This window comes from Vombatus ursinus, unplaced genomic scaffold, assembly GCF_900497805.2.
Source record: "Vombatus ursinus unplaced genomic scaffold, bare-nosed wombat genome assembly UNPS02004691.1, whole genome shotgun sequence".
Lineage (NCBI taxonomy): Eukaryota > Metazoa > Chordata > Mammalia > Diprotodontia > Vombatidae > Vombatus > Vombatus ursinus.
Window position 1 is genome coordinate 5,149,847 of NW_020944469.1, and position 27,614 is coordinate 5,177,460.

Here is a 27,614-nt window from a genome sequence, read left to right on the forward strand (position 1 = left end):
TGCCATGTGATCTCATCTCTGGGGTACATGCCTCCCACCTTTCTGGGTACTTCTTGACCTAAGAAGCTCTAATTTTCTCTCTCCTGAGGCAAGATACTGTCCAAGGAGGCACAGCACTCACAGAACAAGTGGTCTCTCTGTGTACCAACTCCTCCCACATTAAAACTAACATAAGGTCGTAACATATATTACTCTTACCCTATGGGGGCACTCTTCAGTGGGGCCCCTTGCCCCTTACTAGGCTGAAGCATTCACCTTTGTTCCCTCAGTTTCAATTCCTCCCTTCTGATACATCTACCATTCTCCTGCAGCCTCTCTTCGTGCTAAATGACTACAGAAGCTATCTTTCCTTGATTATCCACCCAGGGATTTGATAAGGGCATATGACATTCCCTTTTGTCCTTCACCTACCCTTTTCCCTATTTATGGTGCCCTGATCTCCAGTCATCTTGATCCACATCTCCGGAGGAGAAAGTGAGGCTGGTGACTCTGCACAGCCCTCCTTCCCTTGAATCCAATTCACTTGCATGTCATGGCATCACCTTCCTGATGTCATGGTCCTCTTTGAGAATGAAGGACAAACAACAACAATCCCCATTTATGTACCCTCCCATTCAGCACTGTCCCAGAAAATACACTGATACACCTACAGGGAAGGTGAGGTTAAGTTAATAGTGCTTCTTTTCTGTTTCTTCACCTTCACTTCCATTCCTCTAAATTCTGCTTTTTTCTTTTTGCCCTTGTGTACTTTTTTTTTAACCCTATAGATTAGTCATACTCTTTCTCTTAAAAAACAATAATTCTAGAGATGAGATAATTTATTTCTTTATATATTCATTGGTCATTATACTTATTTACCATTCTTGTGTTTCTATTGTTTCAGAGTGTTTACAAGTTGAATGGTCTACTCAAATCTGGTTGTTTTTGATTGAATACTTCAAATGCTTTTTTTTGTTGAATATCTATCTTTTAAGATTGTTGATTAGGCTTAGGTTTGCAGAATGTCATTCTGGATTGCATTTTGAGCTCTTTTGCTTTTTGGAATATATTATTTTATTGCTTTCTACAGTGTCTAGTGGGTACAGAATAATCCTGTATTATTAAGATTTTCTTTCCTTCAGATTTGAAGGTCATTCTCCTGGCTACCTGCAGAATTTGTTGTTTATCATTGGAACTGTTCAATTTAATCACTATGTGTCTTGGAGTTTAAAGTATAACTTATTTTTTTCCCTACAGGTAATCTGTGGATTCTTTTGACTGGTACCTTTGTTTTCTATGTTCAGAATTTCTGGGCAGTTTTCTTGAATGCCTTCCCACATTTTGACATCATGTTCTTCTAGGAGACATATGATCCTTATTTTTTTTCTTCAGATTTTTTTGGAGTCAGTAGCTTTTGCTTACATCGTAATCATTTGTTCAACATTATTGCTTTTTGATTCTCTTCTTCCAGATAGTCCTTAAATCAGCCAACAAATATTTATTAGGCTTTTACAATGTGTCAGACACTCTAACAAATGCTGAGGATATAAAGAAAAGCAAAAGGCAGTCTCTACTCTCAAGGAGTTCACATTCTATGATGGAGACAATATTATTTATAAACAAGATACATACAAGATGAATTGGCGATGGGGCAGCTAGGTGGTGCAGTGGATAGAGCACCAGCTCTGGAGTCAGGAGGACCTGAGTTCAAATACGGCCTCAGACACTTGATACTTACTAGCTGTGTGATCCTGGGCAAGTCACTTAACCTCAACTGCCTCACCAAAAAAAAAAAAAAAAAGGATAAGTCAACGATAATCAACGGAGGCCAGGCAGGAAAGGCTTGGCATAGAAGTTGGGATTTTATCTCAAAATGAAGCGAAGGAAGCCAGATGGAAATGAGGAAGGAGGAGTATTACTGCACATGAAGGGGAGAGTTAGTGTGAGAAAATGCCCAGAGTCAGAAGATGGAGTGTTGTATTTGAAGAATAGCCAGGAGGACAGAGTCACTGGATTGCAGAGTAGGTAAAGGCAGGCAAGTTGTAAGAAGACTGCAAAGAAAGGTACATAGGTCCCAGGTTTGAAGAGCTTTGAAGGATGAACAGAAGATTTTGTATTTGATCCTGGAGGTGAGAGGTAGCCACTGGTATTTACTGAATGGGAGGCAGGTGGAGGGAGAAGACATAGTCAGATGTGCCCTTCAGGAAGATCAATTTGAGTGATGAGTGTGGCAGGGACTGGTATGGAGAGAGATCTGAGGCAGATGGACCCACCAGCAAACTACTGCAATAGTACAAGCATGAGGTGATAAGAATCCACACCAAGGTGGGGACAGTGTCAGAAGAGAGAAGGGGATATATGCAAAGGATGTTACAAAGGTAAAATTAACAGGACTTGGCATCAGATTGAAAGTGAGAGTGCCTGGGTGACTGGGAAAATAGTAATACTCTCAACAGTAATAGGAAAGTTGGAAGATGGGAGAGTTTGAGGGGTAAGATATCAAGTTTAGTTTTATACCTATTGACTTTAAGATGTCTACAGGAAACCCAGTCTGAGATGTCCAACAAGCATTTGGAGATGCTAGTACATCTGTATTCAAAATCTGTTGCTCTCTTTTTTGCTTCTTTAGAGAAACTTACCACCATGAACTTATTTTTTCTATTCTGCTATTTATTTCTGCTGCAAAAGCTATAAACTCTGACATTTGCTCCCTTCTAATGTCTCATGGCTTTCATTTCTCTTTTGAACCATTCTAGAATATCATTTTTAATATAATCAATTTTGTTTCGGGCTTACATTATTTGGTAATCAACATGCTCAGTGCATCTAGACTATTTTTTTTCATTTAAAATAAATTTTTAGTTTTTTTTTACATCATTCGAATTTCTTGCAATAGTCTTCTCTCCCTTTCCAAAGAGTTATCTCATATAAGAAAAAACAATTTTAATTTTAAAAAAGAGGGGGAAAATCACCAAAAAATGGACAGTACATTGAAAAAGTCTGAATATTTATGCCTCCCATATTTGACTTTTAAAATCCCTCTTGAGCTCTTCCAAGAAGGCTTTTTGGGCTTCAGATCAGTTCATATTCCCTTTTGAGATTTCAGATGTGGGTTTGTTGACAATGTTGTCCTCTTCTGAATTTCTACCTTGACCTTCCCTGTCCCCATAATAAGAATCTATGGTCATTGTATGTTTCTTTTTGCTCATGGTGTTTGCTTATTTCCTGACTTTTAAAAAAATTGAGCTCTTCCGCTGGAGAGCAGGGGGCACTGATTCAAGCTTCTTGTGCTGGGAGCCCGCAGCCTGGTCACTGGCTTTGTGTGCTGGGGTCTCAGATGCTGGCAGTTGGAGGCTGTAAGGTTCTGGCAGCTTACCTGGTGATGGGCTGGAATCAGCAACACTGGAACTCTAGGGGTAGGGGTAGGGAGTCTGGCCCCTGCAGGACACCTGCTCACCCAGGCCTTGCACAGGGATGTTTCACTGCTGCAGGATGTCTCTCAGCCTGGAGCTTTACCTCTTGGAGTTGTGCTTCCCAGAGTTTTGCTGAGGTACTGGGAGATGTGGCTGCCGGAGAACACTATGGCACGTGTTGGTTTTCTGAGCTGGTTTCCACTGGTTTCCCAGCCTGTACTGAGGCACTCAGGGGTCCTGGTGTTGGTGTTGGCTTGCTCCACCGCCTGGGGTTCAGGATCTCCTCCTGGTATGCTGAGGTGGGGCTTTCCACTAGCTTGCTGGGACGCCTCATGTTCTGTACTGCTCCCCCTCCCTCAGGGCAAGAGGGGCCTTATCCATTAATCCCCTAAGCTTCCTGGGCTACAAGACTGTCTTTCTGCTGCTTCAGCTGTTCTAGGGTTTTTCTTGGGGCAATTTTTTTCTGGCCTTTCAGAGGTTAACAAGGGAAGGTATGAGTGACTTACTTCTTACTCTGCCATCTTGGCTCCCCAGTCTGAATATTTATGAAATGTTCCAGACCTGTGGACCTCCCACCTCTATCAAGGAGTGGGCTATGAGTTTCTTCTCAATTTCTCTTCTTTGGGGGCCATGCTTATTTTTTGTAATTTTGCAACATTCACTTTAGACTGTTTTGTGGTTGTTGTTTCCATTTACATTACTGTAGTCATCATGTATATTGTTTTCTTGGATCTGATTATTTCACCAGGCATCAAATCATGTAAAACTTTTCATGCTCTATACTCATCATACGCATCTTTTTTACGGCACAGTAATACTTCATTGGGGCAGCTAGGTGGTGCTGCAGTGGATAGAGTGCCAGGCCTGGAATCAGGAAGACTCCTCCTCCTCAGTTAAAATCTGATCTCAGACACTTCCTAGCTGTGTGACCCTGGGCAAGTCACTTAACCCTGTTTGCCTCAGTTTCCTCATTGGTAAAATGAGCTAGAGAAAGAAATGGCAAACCACTCGAATATCTTTGCCAAGAAAACCCCGACAGAAGTCACAAAAATTCAGACATGACTGAAAAATACTTCGTAACATTCTCGTTACCACAGTTTATATAGCCATTCCCCAACTGATGGGCATCAATTTTGTCTCCAATTCTTTGATACCACAAAGAATGCTGCTGTAAATATTTTGGTGTATATGGTAACTTTGTTCTTATCAATCTTATTCTTAAGGTATGAGCCTGGTAATGGAATCTCTGAGTCAAAAGGTGCGGTCATTTTAATCACTTTATTTGCATAATCTCAAAATGCTTTCCAAAACAATTATACTGATTTATAGCCTCACCAACAATGTTCTAGTGATGCCCATCTTCCCATAACTACTCCACAACATTAGCTATTCCCATCTTTTGTTCAGGGAGGATGAGCACCACTGGTGTGAGGGTTTGCTAAATCCTTTTCATGGCTGCTCATCCACCCTTGGTGTCCACCTTCACTCAACTCTCACCTATGGCTCCAAGAAGCTGGAGCATGCGCAGCAGCCACACCCCAGTAAAACCATCTCAGCAGATGGGCTAAACCAGGTTGAGGGTAACCAACGGGCCCCAAACCTGCTGGTGAGATAGGGGAGTGTCTACGTTAAGTGTGTGAAAACTTCCCCTGGCAGAATGGGTGGAGTAGAACAATTTGTTCCAATGGCAACAAAGTGACTAAAGCAGGAGCTGTGGAATGCTTAGAGCTGGCCAGGCATCAAAGATGCCAAGGTCATCCACTGCCTCCCAGGCCATCACCAATCATCCTGACTTTTGTTCTACCACTGGACTTTGATGACTCAAGAAGACAGAGTGAGGCTGACAACTTTGTTCAACTCTGCCTCACTTAAATCGAATTCACATGCGAGGTGAGACATCACCTGTGATATCATTGGACCTCTTAGAGAATGAAGGACAAACAACAACTTAATTTCCATATTCCTTATCAGCTTGCATCCTACATTTTAAATTGAATTTTCTTCCTCTTGAAATGTGACTCTTCAGTCTTTTTTTCCTTTATATTTCCCTGTCACTCACTCTTTGAGTCCCCCTCACCTTTAATGGTCAGTATAATCCTTGGGGAACAATTGTTTCAGCTTCCTCCCTTGTTAGGACATTCACTTTTCATAGGTCTTGGTTCTTGCCCTAAGTATCTTTTGGGAGGGACAGGATTGACCCCAGCTAAATTTCAGTCATCTTTCATTCAGGCCCAGTGTAACCACTCACACCTGCCTCCTGCCCTACTTCCTTTTCTAGTCGGGCTAAATCAGATTTTTTCAGAGTTGGAGTTGACCAGAGTGGGTATTCTAAGCAGGGTCTCTGCAGCATTGGGATTCCCTAACCTAAGCACCACCTCAGGCAATAGGAAGCCTGATTTCTCCCACCCCTCCTCATGTGCTCATATGGCTGGGCTGAATCAAAGTTTGCTGCTTCTTGCAATGGGGCAGTGGACAAGTAAAAGGTGAAATGTGCCTCCAAAGTTTCTGGGAATCCCTGTTGTATCCCACAGGTACGAGCCTGCGGAATGGTGTGTACTTCTCTGACAGAGCATGGAAGCCAGTGAGAAAGAGGTGCTAAGAGAGCACCTGAAGGATTAGCATTCTCTAGTTTTTGGGTTGTTTTTTTTTGTTTTGTTTTGTTTTTGCTGAGGCAATTGGGGTTAAGTGACTTGCCCAGGGTCACACAGCTAGTAAGTGTCAAGCGTTTGGTCTGAGGCCGGATTTGAACTCAGGTCCTCCTGACTTCAGGGCCGGTGCTCTATCTACTGCGCCACCTAGCTGCCCCCATTCTCTAGTTTTAACTCATAAGGTTATTACCTTGTTTTCTTGACTGTCAATTCAGCTCTAATTGCTTTCCTTCTGGATTACAATCCCTCTTTTGGGGGAGTTTTTGAGAATGAAGAAAGACTGAAGAAATTGTCTAGTTTGGCATCTTAATAGACACATCTAGAGGCTGTTTCTTAATACTGGTATTTAATACTTTCAGGTCTTTAAAGGTATACCCCCTGAAATCAGAAATCAAGTCTACAAAGTTCTCTTTATACAGCACCACAAGCAATCAGGCACTAAACAAACATTTAAATGACAAAGCTGAATGAATTATTTTTCTATATTTAAGTCTGAACTCTATGAATGTAGGATCCATTTAGTTTATTACCTAGCCCCTTTCAAGGTGCTTTTCATACATTCTGATTAACAAATAATATAGAAATAATTTCTGCCTTACACAATCTGGCTCCAGCCTACCTTTCCAGGCTTAATGCACAATATATATGCCATACAATCTAGGCAAACTGGCCCAACTGCTATTTTTCATATGTGATATCCCATCTCCCATCTCCATGCCTTTGCACAGGCTATTCTGAAGTCTAGAATGCTCTACCTTCTTACCTCGGACTTGTCAAAATCCTAGCTTCCTTCAAGGCTCAAGTGAAGTGCTGCCATGTACAGGAGGCCTATTCAGACCTCTTCTACCACATTTCCAGTGTACCACCCCCCCAAAAAAATTTACTTTATGTGTGTGTGTATATACATATATATACACACACATACATATATATACATATATATATAGTATTATCTTATCTGTGTTCAGATTGTTTTATCCCAGTAGAACACAAGATACTTGAAGGCAAAGACTTTTAAATTTCTGTCTTTGTATTCCCTAGTACAGTGTCCAGCACAGAGTGGAAAGTGATGCTTGCTTGATGAATGTGTGAATCAACAAATACATTTTCCCTAACGTCTGGGGTACAGTTAGGGGAACAGAAGATAGGAAACCAAGAGCAAAGACTGTATGCTACTAAGTATATGGAGAGACAAAAAGAATCATTAAAAAATTAAATGACCTAAACCAGCAACACGCTGAATGTTTTGTACATTTGAGAAAGAAATTAGTGAAGATTGGTAAGAGGTGATACATAGATAAAAACAAGCAAATATAAAAAGCAAGTGAAGATATAAGAAAAGAAAGAAGTGGGAAAATTATGGTGCTGTTCATATGTGTGTCCTTTAGGAAACCTGGAAGTAGTTGTTACTCCATATTCTCTGCATAAATTTTGCCTAAATATCTAGAGCATAAACAAATGAAAAAATGATGTCCTTACCTTTCCAAACGATCCCTGACCAAGAACCTTGAGTAACTCAAATTGAGCAGGATCTGCTTTCTCACATCCTTCTTTTACGTGGTGGGTAATAGGAATTTCTTTAATACTTTCTTCATCCTGCTAAAAGAAATGTTAAACACAACTTCAGTTACAATATTCTATTATGTTTCTTATATAAGAAGAAAGATTAAGCCCCAACCTCCACACACACCAAGTTCATTTCTGTCACATTACTAACTTGTCCAAATTTCCATGAGATCATAGGAATCAAAATATAACAAGATCCAGGAACCAGACATAATTGCCTGATCTACAGATATGATACTGACTTATGTCGTCCCTCTAAACCCCCTCCTCAATGCCTCACATCTTTTCCTATTGATGGTCTCATGAAGGTACAGCATATATTTATGTTTCAATGTGCCTTTTTACTGATTTGGCATACGGAAAAGAGCAATAAGTAAGAGCAGCAGTTGAGTCTCCTGTAGAGTCCCTAGGAAGTGTGATGTTGACTAGGTTAGAAGTAAGCCTGTAACAATACTTAGTGAATGGAAGTAACTGCATGTTAGGAGAATTGATAAATATTTTAAACCTCAAACTTTTTTTTTAAAAAAAATTAAAACAATCAACTCAATTGGTGACAAGAGAAGGTAAAACAATAGTATAGAGCAGAAGTATCAAACATGTTACCTGTGAGCCACAACACTCCCCAATGTGGCCCAGATTATGATGTAATTGACTAAATAGATAATACAGTAGAATGTAGATAATGTTAATATGTGGTTTTCTAAGTAAACATGTGGCTCATATGGTTTTTACCCCCCCCCCCAATTTCTATCTCAGTTTGACACCACTGGTATAGAGAACAAAGATCTGTATACACCTAGCTAGTTCCAAACTAAGGCCTTATTTCTCATGAAGCTGGGTAAATAAATTCTCCAGTTTCTTTTAGCTGGGTTAAGGCATAATGGATGGCTCTCCAGGGAATGTTGTGCATGAGAAACAGCAAGGAGGCCACTATGACTGAGCTACAGAATGCATGGTAGAGGGAAATATGTAAGAAGATTGGAGAAGTAGGAAGGCTGTAAATAACATTAACTTTAACTGTCCCTTCCAGATCCAACACTGAGATACTGATTCTCTGTTCTTATACAATGAGTTTGCTTAAAGCAAGGCATTTGGTTCACAAAATATTATAAGGTATTTGGTTAGAAATTTGGTCAGAGATTTCCTATGTAGATAGAGCTCAGAGTAAAGTATCATAACTTGAGCTTTGCAGCCCAACTAACCCTTCTAGGGCTTCACTAAAACATATCTAGAAAAGTTTAGATTAATTGCCCCTGATATTTACTAGCAGTGCAACTATGGTCAAGTCACTTAACCTAAGCCTCTGTTTCTTCATCTGTAAAATGAGAAGGTTGGATTCAATGACCTCTAAGGTCCTCTCTGTCCAGCCTTAAATCTATGATCATGTTATTCTAATTAGGCAGACTGTACAAAGGCAGAGAGTTTACCTACCCAGTTTTCAGACAAACATTCTGCATGCAGAAAATAGACTATCCTTTCCATCTTCCAGGTAGGGAACCTCAGTCTTTTTTGAAAATTTTAATATTTTATTTTTTCCCAGTTACATGTAAAAGCTATTTTAACATTAGTTTTTTTTTTAAATTTTGATTTCCAAATTCTCTCCCTCCTTGCCCCCTCATTGAGAAGGCAAGTAATTTGATATAGGTTATACATGTACAGTGATACAAAACACATTTCCCTATTATTCATGTTGCAAAAGAAAACAGACCAAAAAAAACTCCAAGAAAAATAAGAGAATTTTTTTAAAAGCATGCTTCGATCCGCATTCAGTCTCTATCAGTTCTTTCAATGGAGGTGGAAAGCATTTTTCACCATAAGTCCTTCAGAATTGTCTTGGATCACTGTACTGCTGAAAATTGCCAAGCTAATTATTATACAATATTGTTGTTCCTGTGTACAATGTTCTCCTGGTTCTGTTTGTTTCATTTTGTATCCATTCATGTAAGTCTTTCCAGGTTTTTCTGAGAGCATCCTGCTTATCATTTCTTACAGCACAATAGTACTGCATCACAATCATATCCCACAACTTGTTCAGTTATACCACTATTGATGGGCATCCCCTCAATTTCCAATTCTTTGCCACCAGAAAAAGAGCTGCTATAAATATTTTTGTACATTTAGGTCTTTTTTCCTTTATATTTTTTATCTTTGAGGGATAAAGACCCAGTAGTGGTATTTCTGGGTCAAAGGGTATGCATGGTTTTATAGCCTTTGGGGCATAGTTCCAAATTACCCTCCAAAACAACTGAATCAGTTTACAACTCCACCAACAGTGCATTAGTGTCTCAATTTTCCCACATCCCCTCCAACATTTGTCATTTTCCTTTTCTGTCATATTAGCCAATCTTATAGGTGTGGGATGGTACCTCAGAGTTGTTTTCATTTGCATTTCTCTAATCAATAGTGATTTGGAGCACTTTTTTCATATGACTGTAGATAGCTTTGATTATTGTCTGAAAATTGCCTGTTCATATCCTTTGACCATTTATCTATTGGAAGATGACTTATATTCTTATAAACTTGACTCAATTCTCTATATATTTGAGAAATGAGGAAGGCCTTTATCAGAGAAACTTGCTGTAAAATTTTTTTCACATTTATGATTACTATGTATTTCCTTCCATCCTACCGCCCCCATTAATCCTACTCTCTCCCTTCATTCTCTGTCCATCTTCAAAAGTGTTTTGCTTCTACTGTCTCCTCAAATCTGTCTTCCCTTTTATCATCCCACTTTCTCTGATACTCTTCCCCTCCTACTTTCCTGTAGGGTGAGACAGTTCTCTATACCCAACTGAGCATGTATGTTATTCCCTCTTTGAGCCAATTCCAGTGAAAGTAACATTCAAATGCTACCCTCCACTGTAAAGGCTCTTTCACAACTCTTTTATGTGAGATAATGTACCCCATTCTACTTCTCCCTTCCCCTTTCTCCCAATACATTCCTCTTTCTCACCCCTTAATTTTTTTAGACCCCATAAAATCAGAGTAAACACACCTATGCCCACTATCTATGTATAGTCCTTCTAACTGTCCTAATAATGATAAAGTTCTCAGGAGTTACAAGTATCATTTTCCCATGTAGGAATGCAAACAGTTTAACCTTACTGAATCCCTTTATCATTTCTCTTTCCTGTTTACCTTTTTATTCTTCTCTTGAGTCTTGTGTCTGAAAGTCAAATTTTCTATTCTGGCCTTTTCATCAAGAATGCTTGAAAATCCTTTATGTCACTGAATATCCATTTTTCTCCCCTGAAGTTTTGCTTGGTTGTAATCTTAGCTGCTTTGCCCTCCAGAATATCATATTCCAAGCCCTCCAATCGTTTAATGTGGAAGCTGCTAAATCTTGTATTATCCTGACTGTGGATCCATGATATTTAAACTGTTTCTTTCGGGTTGCTCCTTACCCTCAGGGAACTTACATTCTATTAGGGCGAAGCAACATGTATATACAAAACATATACAAAGCAATTTTGATGTCAGGGAGAGGTGTGCCTCCTAGGACTGCTGCTGTCTTGCTGGGGCATTGACTGCACAGTATTGTGGCTCCACTCTCACCCCACTGTGACAGACCTTTCCTGCCAACCTTCTAAGTTGTCTTGGGCTGGAAAATTGTTTTACCTCATCCTTTTGTGGGTTTTGCTGCTCCAGAATTCATTTAGAGGCATTAAAGTTGTTTGGAGGGGAATTTGTCTCCACTGTCTTTGGGACTCCTCCTCTTTCTCTCTCTCATCTCACCTGGACACAAATCTTATCATCTCTCACAATATATTCCCTTCTCTCTACTCACACAGCCATCACTGTTGTGGTGTAGATCCATGGTGTCAAATTCAAACAGAAACAGGGCTACTAAATCGAACATAATGAACTCTGTGCTAAGCACAGGGACTTAGAAAATCGCATATTAACATTATCTATGCTCTATTGTATTTTTTACTTATTTTGTTAAATATTTCCCAATTTCTGCTGCACTGTGGAATGTTGTAGGCTGTCAGTCTCAGGTTTGACAACTCTGCTGTGGTTTATGGCAGTAGCCTCCTAGTTGGTCTCCCTGCATTTAAGTTATACCCTCTTCAATCCATCCTACAGAGAGCTTCCAAAATGAGAATCACAAAGCGCAGGTCAGACCTGGCTAAAGAAGCTTCAGTGGTTCCTACTGCTTCTAGGATAAGATATCAATTTAGACTGATATTCAAAGCTTTGTACAATATTACACAAACCTCTTTCCAGGCTGATTTCAGATCACTCCTTCTCATTCACTTTATGTTTCAACCAAATTGTTCTACTTGTTCCCTATAAATGGAATTCCAACTTGCACTTCTTTGCCCGTGCCTAGGGTGTCTCCCATTCCTAGAATGTTCACTCTCCTAATATTTATCTCTTATAATCTATCCCTACTTTCAGAACTATGCTCAAAGGCCTCCTACTCAAAAGGAGTAGACCTCCCTTGTTCCCTCCAGTTGTTAAGTGCATACCTCTCCCTGACAACAAAATTACTTTGTATATATTTTGTATCACCTATTTATGCACATGTTGCTTTGCCCCAGTAGAATACAAGTTCCCTGAGGGTAAGAATTGTTTTGTTTTTTCCAAAGTCTAGCACAGTACTCGGTACACAGGAAGTATTTAATGAACATTTGTTGAATTAAAAATTTAAAAATATGTTCTTACAAAATTGATTGACCTAAGATATGAAGGGAATCAGTCAAAAGCAAGGGGAAAAAATTTTTCTATCAAATTCTGATAAGGGTTTGGTAGCCAAGAGATATACATATATACATATATATACATATATATGTATATATGTATAACCAAAAGCCATTCCTCAATAGATAAGTGGTTAAAGGATATAAACAAATGGGTCTCAAAAGAACTGCAAATTATTCATAACCATATGAAACAATGCTCCAAATTACTAATAATAAGAGAAATGCAACTCAAAAAAATCCTAAGGAGTTGCCTTACATACATAAATTGGCAAGGCTGACAAAAGATGGGAAGAGTCAATGTTGGTGAAGTTGTGGCAAGACAGAGACATTAGTCCACTGTTGATGAGGCCATGAATCCATACAGCATTTCTGGAAAGCAAAATGGAATTATGCAAATAAAGTGAATAAGCTCTCCATACCCTTTGACTTGAGATTCCATTACTAGGCTTATACCCTAAGAAGCTCATTGATAAGAAGAAAATTGACATATACACCCGAATATTTATAGCATCATCTTTTGTGGTAGCAAAGAATTAGAAACAAAGCAGATGCTCATCAATTGGGGAATGGCTACACAAACTGCGGTATGAGAATATAATAAAATATTACTATGCCATAAAAAATTATGAATATGATGAATACAAAGAAGCATGGAAAGATTTACATCACCAGATGTATAGTGAAGTAATCAGAGCCAAGAAAACAACATACATAACGATTACAACAATGTAAATGGAAAAAAACACACACACAAGTCCAAAGTGTATGTTGCAAAATTATAAACAAAAAGCATGGCCCCAAAGAGACATGAGAATAAATTCCCATCCCATTCCCTTGTAGAGATGGGAGATCCACTGGTGTGGAACATTGCATATATTTTCATATTTTTTCAATTTACCAACTAGTTTTGCAAATTTTTTCTCTTCTTTTTCTTCAAAATAAATATTCTTTGTTATATGGGATGGCTCTCTGGAGGAGAAAAAGGGAGGGTATTGGGGAAAATTTGGGTGATATAAAAAAATCAATAAAAATTTATTTTAAAAAATGTTATTTATTAATGGTAGATAAAAAAGGGAATAAGTATATTAGACAAACTAACAAAATTTGAGACTCAGAAAGCTAAAATCAATCAATAACATGCCCTTGAGTTCAAGGTAAGGTTTTTCCTTAAATTAGTAACCCTGATTTATACACACATACATACACAGTATAAGGCACCAAAAAGGCTTGAAGCATAGTAATGAAGATAGTGTAACTTATAAACATAAAAATGCCCATTTGGGGCCAGAAAATGTTGTCTCTTAGCCTGTGATTCACAATGGAATGATAGGTTCTCTAAAGATGAAGAGAGATCTCTAGCCATCTAGTCAAAACCCATCAATTTACAGAAGTTGGGAACCAGAAAATTTAATGGAGTTAACTGCTTACAGCCTCATATGCAAGGAATAGCAATTGTAGATTAGAATCTACAACATGTTTGAACTCCAGTCCTCTTTTCAATATACCACACTGCCTTACTACACAAGTTTCTCACTATATGAAATTTCTTTTTAAATTCCAAATTTCACAGAATTCATTTCTAACACCACACTCGTTGCTTTTACAAATAATCTACAGAAAAAATGTCATTTCACCATTTCATCCTATTGATGTAATAATGCATCTGAACCCAAAACTGTAGTAGTAGCAATTCCTGCCACTACCAACTAATGAAAATATCATTCAAAGGAAGGTCTTTTTCACACTTAGAAATAAGGGATTATAGTCAAATCGACAAACATTTATTAAGCACCTAATATGCACAAGGCACTCTACTAGGTGCTTGAGACATAAGAAATTTACAATCCAGAATGAAAATAACAGAAAAGGATACATTTAAAATGGGCTGTGTACCCCAATCTCCCTTTGTAACAAAAATATTCAAAATTTTTTTCCAACTTGAAGCCTGCCAACAGTACCAGTTAACTAACCGGCAAAAACGCAATATGGCTGCTGAAGTCTCACAGCAATATTCAAAAAGTCTACAAGGCTGGGGATATTATTCTAGGATAGAGGGGACTCCTTTCTTTGTAGGTAACTACCTGATCAGATGTGTCAAACTTAGAGCCACAAAACATCCTGAGAACAGTCCAAACCAGACTAAAATGTAAAAGGGAAATGTTTAACAAAATAAATAAAAATGCAATACAATATAGACAATGTTAATTTGGGGTTTGCTAAGTCAATATGCTGCCTACATATGTTGTCAATATGTTTCTATTTGAATTTGCCACCACTGTGAGAACTTCGGAATTGATTGGGAGACATGGGAGACACTGGCACAGAACTGCCCAACATGGTGTGCCAACATCAAAGAAGACGCTGTGCTCCATGAGCAAAGCTGAATCTCAGTAGCACAAAGGAAACGTGAGATGCACAAATCTAGAGATACCTCTACTCCAAATGTTCATGTGGACTATTCGTGCCTGACATACGGTAGAGCCGTCTGTGCTCGTATTGGTCTGATCAGCCACAGTCAGACACACTATAGCTTGATCCCAACAAAGTGCAGTCATTTTGGTCCTCTTAGAGAATGAAGGACAACAACCAACCAGCCACCACTGAATTACATAAGTTATGAAAATACAATTAAATTCAGCATCTGTGTAGGAGAAGGAAAGTCGAAGAAATTTATCAAATGATTCAATTTCATTTAAAATTTCCTGTATTTACATTTTCTTTTTATATCACTTTTGTTTCCAAATATGCCTCCTCCCCTCTCCCTTACCCAATGAGGCATCCCTTTTAGCAAGGAACAATAACAAATGAGAAAAAACAAAACACAGTTCAGCAAAACTACTTTATCAACTGAGTCCGATGGTATATGTAGTGTCCCAAAGTTTCCCACCCCTGTAAAGAGGAGGAGGCACATTTCCTCATCTCTTCTTTAGAGACAAGTTGTTCAGGTGGAGCTTTTGTTCTTTTCAATTATATTTTAGTTATGTATTTTCTTTTGAGAAGTCTTCACTGTATTGAGATAAGTCCAACAAAATTTCTAATAGTGGATACACATATAATCAATCAGTCTGTCCTTCTGAAATAAATACTTGATTTCATTTTAAAACATGGTTTTTTTTTATTTAACAAAACCTAATATTAATTGGTTAAGGTATTTCCAACTCTTAGAATTTAATAATAATAGCTCATCTTCTTAATAAAATCAACCCACAGAAACCATGGACTGGCTAATGAAAAGGAACTTTCCATTTGAGACTTCCTTGCTTCATAGAATCAAACGTACCAGGGTCAAAGAAAAATCTAAAGGATTGAAAAGATAGCTTCCACAAATAAAGTACACAGTGACTAAAGAAGCTGTCACCACTCATTCTTCCTATAAATCAAACTATTACCATCACAAAATGAAGAGGCAGTGATTTCTTGTTGCTGACATCATAACCAAACAAAAAAAAAAGATGGAGATGTTCCAGAATTAACCATGCTTAAAAACACAAATCTACATTTAGAAAATAGTTGACCTATTCCTCCATGTTAACAATACAGGAGAGAGATAGAGGGAAGTCTTAAGTATTACTAAGACTTTAAATTTCTTTCACTTTAAATTCTTCCACCTCTGGTACCTTATTAGTTTTGGGTCTCTCCTTTTTCAAAGAGGGTTTCTTATTGCACTTCATCGTATTTTGTTTCAGCTTTGCCTTTGGCTTCCTTGCTACATTCACTTTCTTTGAGGTTCCAAATATATTTCCCTCCTCCCTTTCCCAAAGAGCCACCTCTGTTAACAAAGAATGCAAAAGTAAAGCAAAAAAGTATTTCAGCAAAACTAACACATCAACTGAGACTAATAGTATAAGTAAGACTCCACACTTGTAGTCTCCCAATTCCACAACAGAGACAGGGTGGTACATTTTTTCATCTTATCTTCAGGGCCAAGCTTGGTCATTATAACTGTACAGCATTCAGTTTCTTTTTTTTTTTTACATTTACAATGCTATAGTCATGGGGTATATTCTTTTCCTTGGTCTACTTACTTCACTTTGCATCAGTTCATATAAATTTTCTGATGCTTCTCTGTATTTAGTATTCCAATACATGCACGTACCACAGTTTGTTTAGCCATTCCTCAATTGAGAGGCTTTGTTTCCAGTTCTCTGCTACCACTTTAGTTGAAGCCCTCTTGAACTCTCACCTAGTATACTGCAACACCTTTCTATAATTTATCGCCTTACCTCAAGTCTTCCTTCATTCTAGTCTATCGTTAATGAAGTTGCCAAAGTGATTTTCCTTAAGAGCAGATCTGACCATTTTACTTCCCCTACTCAATAAACTCTAGTGATTCACTATTGCATGTAAAGCTAAAATTTAGCTTTTAAAACCCTTTACAATATGGTCCCAACCTATCTTTCTAGTCTGACCATCTATTACTCACCACTCTACTCTGCAGTCCAGCCAAACTGACCTTCTCTCTCTGTTCCTAACACATGGCACTCATCTCTTATCATTGTGCCTTTGTAGTGGCTGTCCACCATGCCAGAAATATTCTTTCCTCACCTCCGTATCACAGAATCCCTCTCTTCTTCAAGACATAGATCAAGAGTCACCTTCTATATAAAACTTCCTGATCCCTTCAATTACTATTGCCCTACCTTTCTAACTTCTTTTTGTTTTCTTTATATGTATTCTGTATATACAACTCAGACAGAGTGCTGGACTTGGAGTCAGGGTGACCTGAATTAAAATCTCACCTCAGATGCATTAGCCGTGTGACCTTGGACAAGTCATTTAACCTCCCTCAGCTTCAGTTTGTCATCCACAAAATGGGGATAAAGTCATCTACTTCATAGGGCTGTTGTGAGGATCAAATTATATATGTGTGTGTGTGAGTGTGTGTGCATATACACATATATACGTACATATATATGAATGATATATACGTATAGTATATACATAATATATATTACATATATGTGTGTGTGTGTGTGTGTGTGTGTGTACACACAGTGCTTTGCAGATCTTAAAGTACTATATATAAGGCAACATTTATTATTATTATTTACATATGTAATTGTTTCTCCACCAGAATGCAACTTTCCTGAGAGTAGGGATTGTTTTTTTTTTTTTTAATTGTATCCTCAGCAGTCAGCAGAGTGACAAATAGCAGGCACTTATGTTAGGTGCTAGGAATACAAAGTCTAAAATGAAACACTCCCTGCCCTTGAGGAGCTTACAATCTAGCCAAGGTAGACAACACATACATATATAGGTATATATGCAACGTATGTAAAAGAGATACAAGATAATTTGAAAGAAAGGCACCAGTGACTAGAGGGCATCAGGTTAGGGTTCTAGAATAGGGGGTTCTTAACTAGCCTAGAGTCCACAGACCATCAAGAGTTCTGTGGATGTTACCTCATAAAAGGAGTTTGGTAGTGTTTTCTTTACCAGTTCTTGAGAATAATTTCTATAGTACAGGTATTGATTATAATTATTCTTTAAATATTTTAAAGAATTTTCCTGTAAATCCACCTGGACTGGATTTTTTTTTCCTTTAGTAACTCCTTTTCAGCTAATTCAATATAATTTTCTGAGACTGGGCTAAAATCTCTATTTTATGTTTTCTAAATATGGGTGTGTTTTTGTAGGTTAGTTTTTATATATCTTCCTTTTTATCTTTCTGCTAGATTCCAGTTCTGAGAGAACATTAAAGTATCTGTAATTTAGCTAACTTTTCCTTTATGCATTTAGATGCTATGCCATTTGGTACATATATGTGTAGTACTGATGGAGGTAGAGAAGAAAGGGTCAATAAGCTGAGGACCTTCCCTATATCTCTTAACAGTGCATGGATACCAATGAAACCTTTCCATGATCCTTTGCTCTTGCTATGTGCCTGGCCCACAACCTTTTCCAATCATAAATCATATCTGATGCCATGATCTCTTCTCCTACACAACTCTTCAATGTTAACATGGCACAGCCTACTCACAACCTTCTCCACTGCCCCTGAGGTAACTCACAGCTTTAATTCTTTGGAGACTGATAATATTCTATGACTTTCAGCCACATAGCGTCACTAGAAAATTATTAATGTTAAAAAGATAAACTTTCCTTTCAGGTAGAAGCTTGGAGTGATTAAGAACACTGCACAATTTCCTAAATGCACTCTCACCTACTTTCCTCCTATTTATTTCTACATCAGTAATCAATTGTTTCATTAGATGTATACACTTTGATTCTGTGATCTTATTTGGTGTTCCTCATGTGGCATACCTGCAGACTCTTCTAGAAGAAAGTACTCATGCACAGGCAGGAAGCATCTGTATATTGTACACATCTTTTGCATCTCTCATTTCTTTCTCCTAAATCATGTTTTCCAAAACATTTTGGCCATCTTTCTGTATGCCCACGTTTGCACTGACGTCACCAAGTATTAAAGTACACATTGATTTAATTGGGAGGGTCTTCTCAAGTTCTGTGTAGAATTTCCCTAACTCCTTTATTCTCTGCAATGGATGTTGGCACGTAAGTTCCAATTTCTTTCATGATCAGCATTTGCAAAAATGCAACCAAGAGTACTGCAATACAACCAAGTATGTCATGAACTGTTTTCTTAATGCCTTTGGACAAGATAAAACTAACTCCATTAACTTTTATTTCCCTCTCTAAGGAGGCCCTCTGAACAACTGTTCTATTTAGCTGTAACTTCCTATAGTCTTCTGGTTTCAGAGAAAATGGCAATACTGATATGATTTTGTTTCTCTACTAACATATCTACTCAGTCACTGGACAAGTAGCTCACATTTAGAGTACTAACAGCTAAGTAAATCTTTTTTTTTTAAAATATATGAGGCAATTGGGGTTAAGTGACTTGCCTAGAGTCACACAGCTAGTGAGTGTTACGTGTCTGAGGCTGAATTTGAATTCAGGTCCTCCTGACTCCAGGACCAGTGCTCTATCCACTGCACCACCTAGCTGCCCCATAAGTAAATCTTTATAGGTGGTTTAAAAATAATATGATTCTTAATACACATTGCTCCTATTCTACCACTCTGAACCTGGTGCTACAGAAATAGAAGAGAGCTACACAGAAAAATGGGGGCCATTTTGTATTTTTCTTTGATGAGTCACCATCAAACATCATCACCAAGTGGTTGGCCTACTGGTGAGAGTCTCTCTGGACTCAGCTAAGGTGGTCCTCTAAAACTAGTTTGTTGTTGGGACTGTACACAAAACCATTTCAGCATGGTAGAGTCTACTAGCCTTTGTGCTCTGCTGGCACAGAGCCACATAATATGCTGAAATGTCCTGCATTTAATGGACTTGGCAGATCTTATATAAAGATGCAGCACTACAAAATTTTTAGGTTCTTAGAAATATTTTCGAGTGACATATACTATAATACTCCCTACTTTATGGCACCTCAAAGGTAAATTCGACTGGTGGGGCCAAAGGCTATAAAACTCTGTCTGTAACACTATCACAAGACAGCTTTCTCCAACACTGCCAGCTGACACCACTTCTCAAGAAGCCCTGACCAGTAAAATTGGGCAGCAGTTAGCTATATGCCTAAAACTGGGAATTCCAAATCAATTTCTGGATGAAGATATCTAACTAATGCATATGGTAAATAGCTAGAAAATATAATTCAGTATACAGAATGTAACCTTAGAATCAACTTTTCAGGATCTCATCATCCATATAGACCATGTAAGATTTCAATGCTTTCCTACGTGGTCTGATCCAAGGCAGAGCTTGCTTGCCTGCTCTCTGGTCTGAGCCATATAATTTTCTGACCTGGTTTGGGTCTGAGCAACAGTAGAACACTGCTGAACTCAACCTCTATCATCCACTTGGGAAGCTCTGCTGGTTCAGAGGGACAGAACTGTAAGCTCGCCAAAGGGAAGTCAATCCTCTGAAGACTGGACCAGATGTTGGAATTGAGATCCTGTTCTGCTCCTGACATTTGAACCCTAACACTGCTGCTTGCTCACCTTACCCAGGGCCTTCCTATCAAGGAATACCACCACTGGGGGCAGGTCCTCTGCTCAATCTGCCTTGGAACTGTGACCTAAAACTGGGTAGTGGGTGACACAACTGCTCACTGACATGTATCCCCATCCCAGTGCCCAGTGTAGGTCTGGTGGTGCTCTGGGGCATCCTCTTGCCCTAGTTCATAGCCTCTCCCCCTTGCTACTGGAGTGCTCTCTCTTCGCCTGACCCCCTCCCTAGTGTCCACAGACTTCTTTTTCTCCCTAAGCAGATCTTGACTGGACAAATTATTCACTGTGACTTTTTCTGGACTTTCCCATCAGGATGTGACCTGGTACATTTTTTAGATCTGTTTTGAGGAGTCTGTCTATTTTTTGGGGGGAGGGAGGCTCTCTGCACTGCTTTCTGCTATTCCACCATTATTTTACACAAACAGACACTCAAAGCAGGCAAGTGACTTGCAACAGCCTCCTAAGTGGTCTCCCTGCCTTTCGTCTCTCACCACTAGTCCATCCTCCACCCAGCTGCCAAAGTGATTTTTCTTCAGTACTGATCTGAGCATGTAACTTCCCCTATTCAATCAACTTCAGGGGCTCCCTCTGAGATAAAACATCAATTCTTCTGTTTACCTTTTAAAGCCCTTCACAATCTGGTCCCAAGCCATTTTGCCAGCCTAATTAGGATATTATTTCCATTATGTGATACATCCCAATTGGCCTCTTTCTATGCTTCAGACACGACACCCCATGTCCCATCTTCATACTTGTGCACTGGCTATCCCTCAGGCCTAGAATGTATCACTCTTACCCCCTGACTCAAAGAATCTCTCTTTTCCCTCAAGTTGCAGCTCAAGTACCACCCTCAACATAAAGCTTTTCTTGATCCCTACTACTAGTACCCTCACTCCCAAAGTATCTTGTATATTCTTTCCATTTATTCTGCATACATTTGTTTATGTACTTCTTGTCTTCCCATTTAAAGTGTAAGCACCTTGAGAGCAGGGAATTTTATTCTGTGTATTTGTATCTGCAGCACCAAGCACAGTACCTGACACATAGCATGTCCTTAGTAAATGCTTATTTACTGATTTCCAATGTTACATACAGAGCTACTGGCACAGGCAGAAGAAGAACACAGGTTTGACTCCTAGTCCAATGTCCTATTATATTACAATTTCACATACCAATGGATAGTCCTGTAATTTTTAATAGTGAAATGTACCTAATAGTTTTGATTCCAAATCACTCAAAAGGAAATTTCTGAAAAACTGAAATATGAGAGTCCATCTATATATTTATTCCTTCATTTCTGCCAACATGACTATAGAGAAACATTGTCTGGATCTTGCATGAAATAAGCAAGAGACCATATTTGATCAAATACTTAAGTAATGATACCATGGAGTCCAGGATAGAGACAAAATTTGACTAAAACCAAAGAAGGAAGAAACAAAAACTTCCAGTTATTAATCTTTCAATAACTATTTTAATGTTACTATACACACAAGAAGTCACTGGTTTTCATAATGTAATATAAATGGTCAGAATATATACTTTAAATATTTTGGTGCACTTGTAGTAAACATGCAAATAAAAACCGAATGCAATATATCTTAATGTCAAAGCAATACATTACTAAATATGAAAATAGTAACTTCTTCAAGCAATGAACATTACGCTAAAACTACAAGAAATTTCATTTAGTCAAGTTATATTAAGTATGTATCAGAAAGTAGTATTTGTGGTATGACGTGTGGTAATGACTCATAAAATGCAATACATTTATTTGTTCTTTTTCAGTTCAGTAATTTAAAAAAAAAAAAAAAACAACAAGATACCAAAGGCATCCTAAACCAACCATCTAATTTTCATGCTACAACATGTACTATGGCATTAGGTACCAAAGACATAAAGTGGTCAAGCAGTACCTGAAAGTGAGGTGATATTTAGGTCCTCTATCATAGTCAATTTATTACCTCCTCTCCCCATTTCCCTCCTTGAGGACTTACAAGCTTCAGGACAATTTTACTCAGGAACAGGGGAATTTTCTATACTCAATCAAAAATAAAGATCTCTGAGGTTAGAATATACAAATCTCAAGCCACATAAACTGGTACTGACATAGTATTTGTCCCAGAGCTAAGGAATATAAGTGGTATTTTAAGCAGGAAACAGAAAAATAGAAAGTAAATAGACTGAAAAACCAGATATGAGAGACTGAACAGATCAGGAGAGGAGGAAAAGAGGCAGAACAATATTGTTACTGCTCAGCAGAATGGGAGGCCAGTCAGCAGGGTGAAATCAACACAAAAAACTCAGAGGTAGCAAGCCCTCTCACCAGTAAGCAACAAAGGACCCTTCAGAAGGGATTCAGCTAGTTTGGCTGCCCCTCCCATGTACTTTCAACATTAAACATAAAACATATGGGATAACAGATTTAAGCACATTTTACCAGCAGAAGCCTCTGCCACGTGTTGGCTGTGTGACCATAGTCAAGTTACTGACCCTCTCAGTGCCTCCAGGCAACAATACACATAAGTTGTAGAGCAGGCACAGAGGAGGGGGTGCTCCATCAGGAATCCAAGTTAGGGCAAGGAAATAAAAACAGTGAAAGAATTAAAATTAAGAACACTCAATCACACCATGGAGCATTTCAAACAAAACTCCAGCAGTAAGTCAGTCAACAAGTATTTATTAAGCATTTGCTATGTACCAAGCACTCTGCTAAGTACTGGGAATAAAAAGAGAAGGAGAAAGACAGTACTTGCCTTTAAGGTGTTTACATTCTAATGGAAGAAGACAACATATAAAAAAGGAGCTGAAAAGTTGGCAGGAAGAATGAGGTAGGGAGTGGGGAGGGTTGGGAAGAAGGTACCTGACCCAGGACATGGCAGAATAAGTCCCGTGGAGGTGAGACAACAATGCATCTGGAAAAGGAGGAAGGCATCTTCAGCCTGGGCCTCCTCCTTAAACTGGGAGTTCTGGGAGGCACCAGCCAATCAGAAGATAAGGCCTCAAGGTGAAAAGTGTATCTCCAGGGTGAAGAGTTTTCTGTGGCATGGTATACAAAAGTCCTGGGAAGATGAGTCAGCAGCGCAGCTTGGAGACAGGCATCTTTAGCCTGGACCTCTTCCTTAAATTTGAGGCTCAGGGAGGAATCAGTCAATCAAAAGGTGAGGCCACATGGTACGTGACACAGTTAATAACTGACCTCATCCAAAATACCATTGTGGAAAAGATATTTTTTAAGTATTTTTTTCCTGGACCTAGAATTTTAGTGTGGGGAACTCCCGGTCCCTACCGATGTACATCCACAACTTAGGGTGTGAGAGAGCTCTCTGAGGCCTTGGGCTGAGAAGCAACTTGCCCAGAATCATAAGGCTAGCATGTGTCAGAGGGAAAACCTGAACTCATCTCTTCTGACTCCCAAGGTAGTCTTTCTTTCCACTATACCATTCATCCTTGAATTCAGGTATATTTGCCTTTAAAAAATGTACAGTTCTAGATTACATCTGGCATTCAAATTTCTGGATAGAGATCTAAGTTCATAATTATTAAAGCTATAACTTTATCTAGAATATTGTTTGTCAGCATAAACTGTGCTGCAGACCTGCAGAATATCTACCTTTGGCTGCTGTGCCCTCCATAGCATCGACGTTCAGCTCTCTCTGGCTCAAGGGGTAAGGAATCAGAGTTCCTGCAAGGACCAGCATGCAGGAAATATATGTTTGGTATGGGGGGATGGAGGGGTCAATTTTTAAAAAATTTGTAGGTTAAAAATTATTTAAAATTTGGGGCAGCAAGGTGGTGCAGTAGATACAGCACCAGCCCTGGAGTCAGGAGGACCTGAGTTCAAATCCCACCTCAGACACATAACACTTACTGGCTATGTGAATCGGGGCATGTCACTTAACTCCAATTGCCTCACAAAAAAAAAAAACTGTAGGTTTTATAAAGTAAGAACCTTTGATGGTAAAGCTTTGCAGTTAGGTTCACAGGATCACAGTTGGGAAACTGATCTAGAAACAAATATAGCACTCACCTAATGTTAATGAAACAACAATTTAATTGATAACTCAGTCTTAAGAAATTACTATGATTGGGGCATTTTAAAAAAAGTCTTCTGTCAAGGCATAAAGCTTTTGACAAATAGGATAAAAGCCATATAAATCACCAAATCACTAGGCATTATCAATGAAAGACATCTAACATGCTTACCCTGGCAACTACATTTTTAAAAAAAAGTACTCATGTCAGCTACCATTCTCACAAAAGCAGCATTTCAAATAACAGGTGAGTAGAAATAACTACAAAAACATCTAATTTATTATTAGATGGTTTCCCTATCTCATCAACTATGAAAGAAAAGCAATATGACATTTTCTCCCCTAACATTTATGCCACTATTCAATCATTAAATGGGAGAAGCAAAAGGTGGATGATGTGAAATATGACATTTCTTCAGCTTTTAGATAATTAGCAATGACTTTTAACTCATCACTTACCAAAACGGGAAGACATATTTGAGTATTTGTCAGTGGTAAATCTAGCATAGGGGTTCTTAACTTATTTTTTAAAAAAATATTTTTATAACAGTATTTCGATAGAACTGGTTTCTTTTTCAATGCTATGCATTTTAATTTATGTATCTGAAACCATTATTCTCAAAAGGGGTATCCATAATCATTACAAGACTTCCAAAGGAATCCATGACACAAAACAATAGTCAAAACCCCTGATCTAGGGGTATCAATATTACTTTATGTTACATTTAAAAGATAACAAAGTGTTAAAACATTTCATGCAGTATGGAAAGCTTTTCTAAGCAACCATGTTAATCTACAAAATTAACAACTGAAGACTGAGTGAACAATTTAACTGAAATAATCAATCATAAGGCTGAAAAGACTACAAAGCAGTATTAGATTAGAGAAGCACAGAAGTTCACATTCCCAGAACGGTATGGAATACTGTCGAAAGGCCTGTGTGACACAGCAGTAGACTATTATCATTAGCATCTGAGATACCAATCAGCAGTATCACCACAGAATAGAATAAATGTAGAGTGGAAATTATTAAATAAAAAGGTGAAAAATCATGTTTATTACGCTATCCTACCAGTTTAGAATGCTGATAAAGCAAATTAATATTTTAAACTGAGGCCTAAAATTGAAAGGTTAAATGACCAGACACTGTCTTCTCTCATGTCCCTTGTGGACAAGAGAAAATTACAAATTCTTAGACATCTGTCTAGGGCTCTTCCATCGTTGATTTCCTGGTGTGACTTGGAGCAAGTCCCTTCACCTCTTTGGACCTGAGTTTCTGTATCTATAGAATTAGAGGTCAAGGGAGTTGACTGCTAAGATGTCTTTTAGCTTTGGAACACTAATTTCTATGATTTTGTTGTGGTTCATAGCATCTACTAATACACATCAGAATTTAAATCAATCCAACATTTATTAGTCACCTATTATGTGCATTGTACTGTGTAACTGAAAAAAGACAAAAGTGTTTTCCTTGAAGGAGTTTATATTCCAGTAGGAGGGACAAGACACCTATGAGAATAAATCATGTTATAAAGGCATAGAAATCAAGAGTGGGATGACAGATTCAAGAAGGAAGCAATCATGTACATGTGGGAAAGTTTTATTGAGGAGGTGGCACTCAAGCAGGACCTAAAGGAAAAAGATGGGCCGGTATGTGAGCAGACCATTCAAGGATCAAAGAACACAACATGCAAAGACACAGAAGTGAGGAAGGTAGGAACAAAATAGGGACTGGCTAGTGGTCCTGTTTTGGGACAGAAGAGTGATGTGGTCCAACACATGACTTAAGATCACTTTGGCAGTCATGGAAAGGATAAACTGAAGAGAAGAAGCAGTCAGTCCAGCTAGGAAGCTATTACAATACTCCAGGGGAAAGGTAATGAGGGTTTGAACTAGGGTGGCAGCAGTAGGAGTTGTTACTTATTGTGCTGTTCATTCCAGTTTTTGTTTACCCAATCCTTTTGTTGAAACCTGAGTTCCAAATACATAACTACCCCTCCAGCCTTACATATTATAAACATCAGTAGCATTCCATTTACTTATTACCACATTATACTTTACTCAAGATAACTAAGATAATCTTCTAGTTTGCCCTGTTTATTTCTTCATGCTTCCCAGAAGTGGATAAACAACGAAGCAAATTAATAGCCCTGTTAGCTCATGTTATGTAATACATCTTAGACAACCTTAATTTTCAGTTTATTCACACTTAATGAAATCAAAACAAGGATAAGAATAAACATGTTACTCGTAAAAGCATAAACTTAAAAAGGTTAAAAGGTCAATGTTTTTAACTTATATTTTACTAGAACTGAGCTAATTACTAGAACTGGTCACAAGATTACCAGTTGGCAAATTTTTACAAATGTATTTCAAAGAATAGTCTTGGTTATTTAGTATTTTAAGAACTTATGATTGAATTAGTTTGGGTATTTTTTTCATTGACAGACCACAACCATTTAACATCTTAGCAGATGGTCTTCTTGACTTGTTATGGACAAAGCAAAGATTGGCCTGGTGGCCAATCTTCTAGTGATAAGCTTTTCCCAAAATAGCTAGGTTGCTCTTCAAATGGCAGATATGATAGTCCAGGAGTGGGGAACCTGCAGCCTCGAGGCCACATGTGGCCTTCTAGGTCCTTGAGTGCAGCCTTTTGACTGAGTCCAAGTTTTACAGAAGAAATCCTTTAACTAAGGGGATTTGTTCTGTGAAGTTTGGACTCAGTCAAAAGGCCGCACTTGCCACATGTGGCCTCGAGGCTGCAGGTTTCCTACCCCTGCTATATCACATGCTTTTCATCTTTTAAGCTTGGTAGGACCCATACAGTACACTCTGCTGGAACATTCTTCAAGCATTTCGCCTTCATGGGGCAGGTAGGTGGTGCAGTGGATAGAGCACTGGCCCTGGAGTCAGGAGGACCTGAGTTCTAATTTGGCTTCAGACACATAACACTTACTAGCTGTGTGACCCTGGGCAAGTCATTTAACCCCAACCGCCTTGTCAAAACAAAAAAAAATAAGAATTTCACCTTCATGCCATGATGGAATACTGAAACCTTGGCTACAACCTAACATCAATCTCTTGACTGGTTCCCAACAGAGAAAGACATTTGCAAACTGCCTTCATGAAAAAGAAAAATAAGAATTCTAGCATCACGGGTGATTCTGTCCTTATCTAATCTAGAAAATATGGGTACTTCTCTACTTCTTCCTTCTGAACCATAAGCATCTGAATAGAGACAACATAGGGAAAGAGCACGGTGCAATGGAAAGAA

The 27,614-nt window shown here is 38.5% G+C and overlaps 1 protein-coding gene across 2 annotated transcripts in view; it reads right to left on the minus strand.

Moving 5' to 3' along the window:
* Positions 1 to 27,614, minus strand: part of RPS6KA6 (ribosomal protein S6 kinase A6) — a 90,753-nt gene that overhangs the window by 61,415 nt on the left and 1,724 nt on the right. Inside the window, exon 2 of one of the 2 annotated variants that reach the window (XM_027839888.1) lies at positions 7,520 to 7,639. In XM_027839888.1, the coding sequence (XP_027695689.1) occupies positions 7,520 to 7,639 (120 nt within the window). The remainder of the gene's footprint in view (positions 1 to 7,519; positions 7,640 to 27,614) is intronic. The other variant, XM_027839896.1, reaches the window with a different exon arrangement.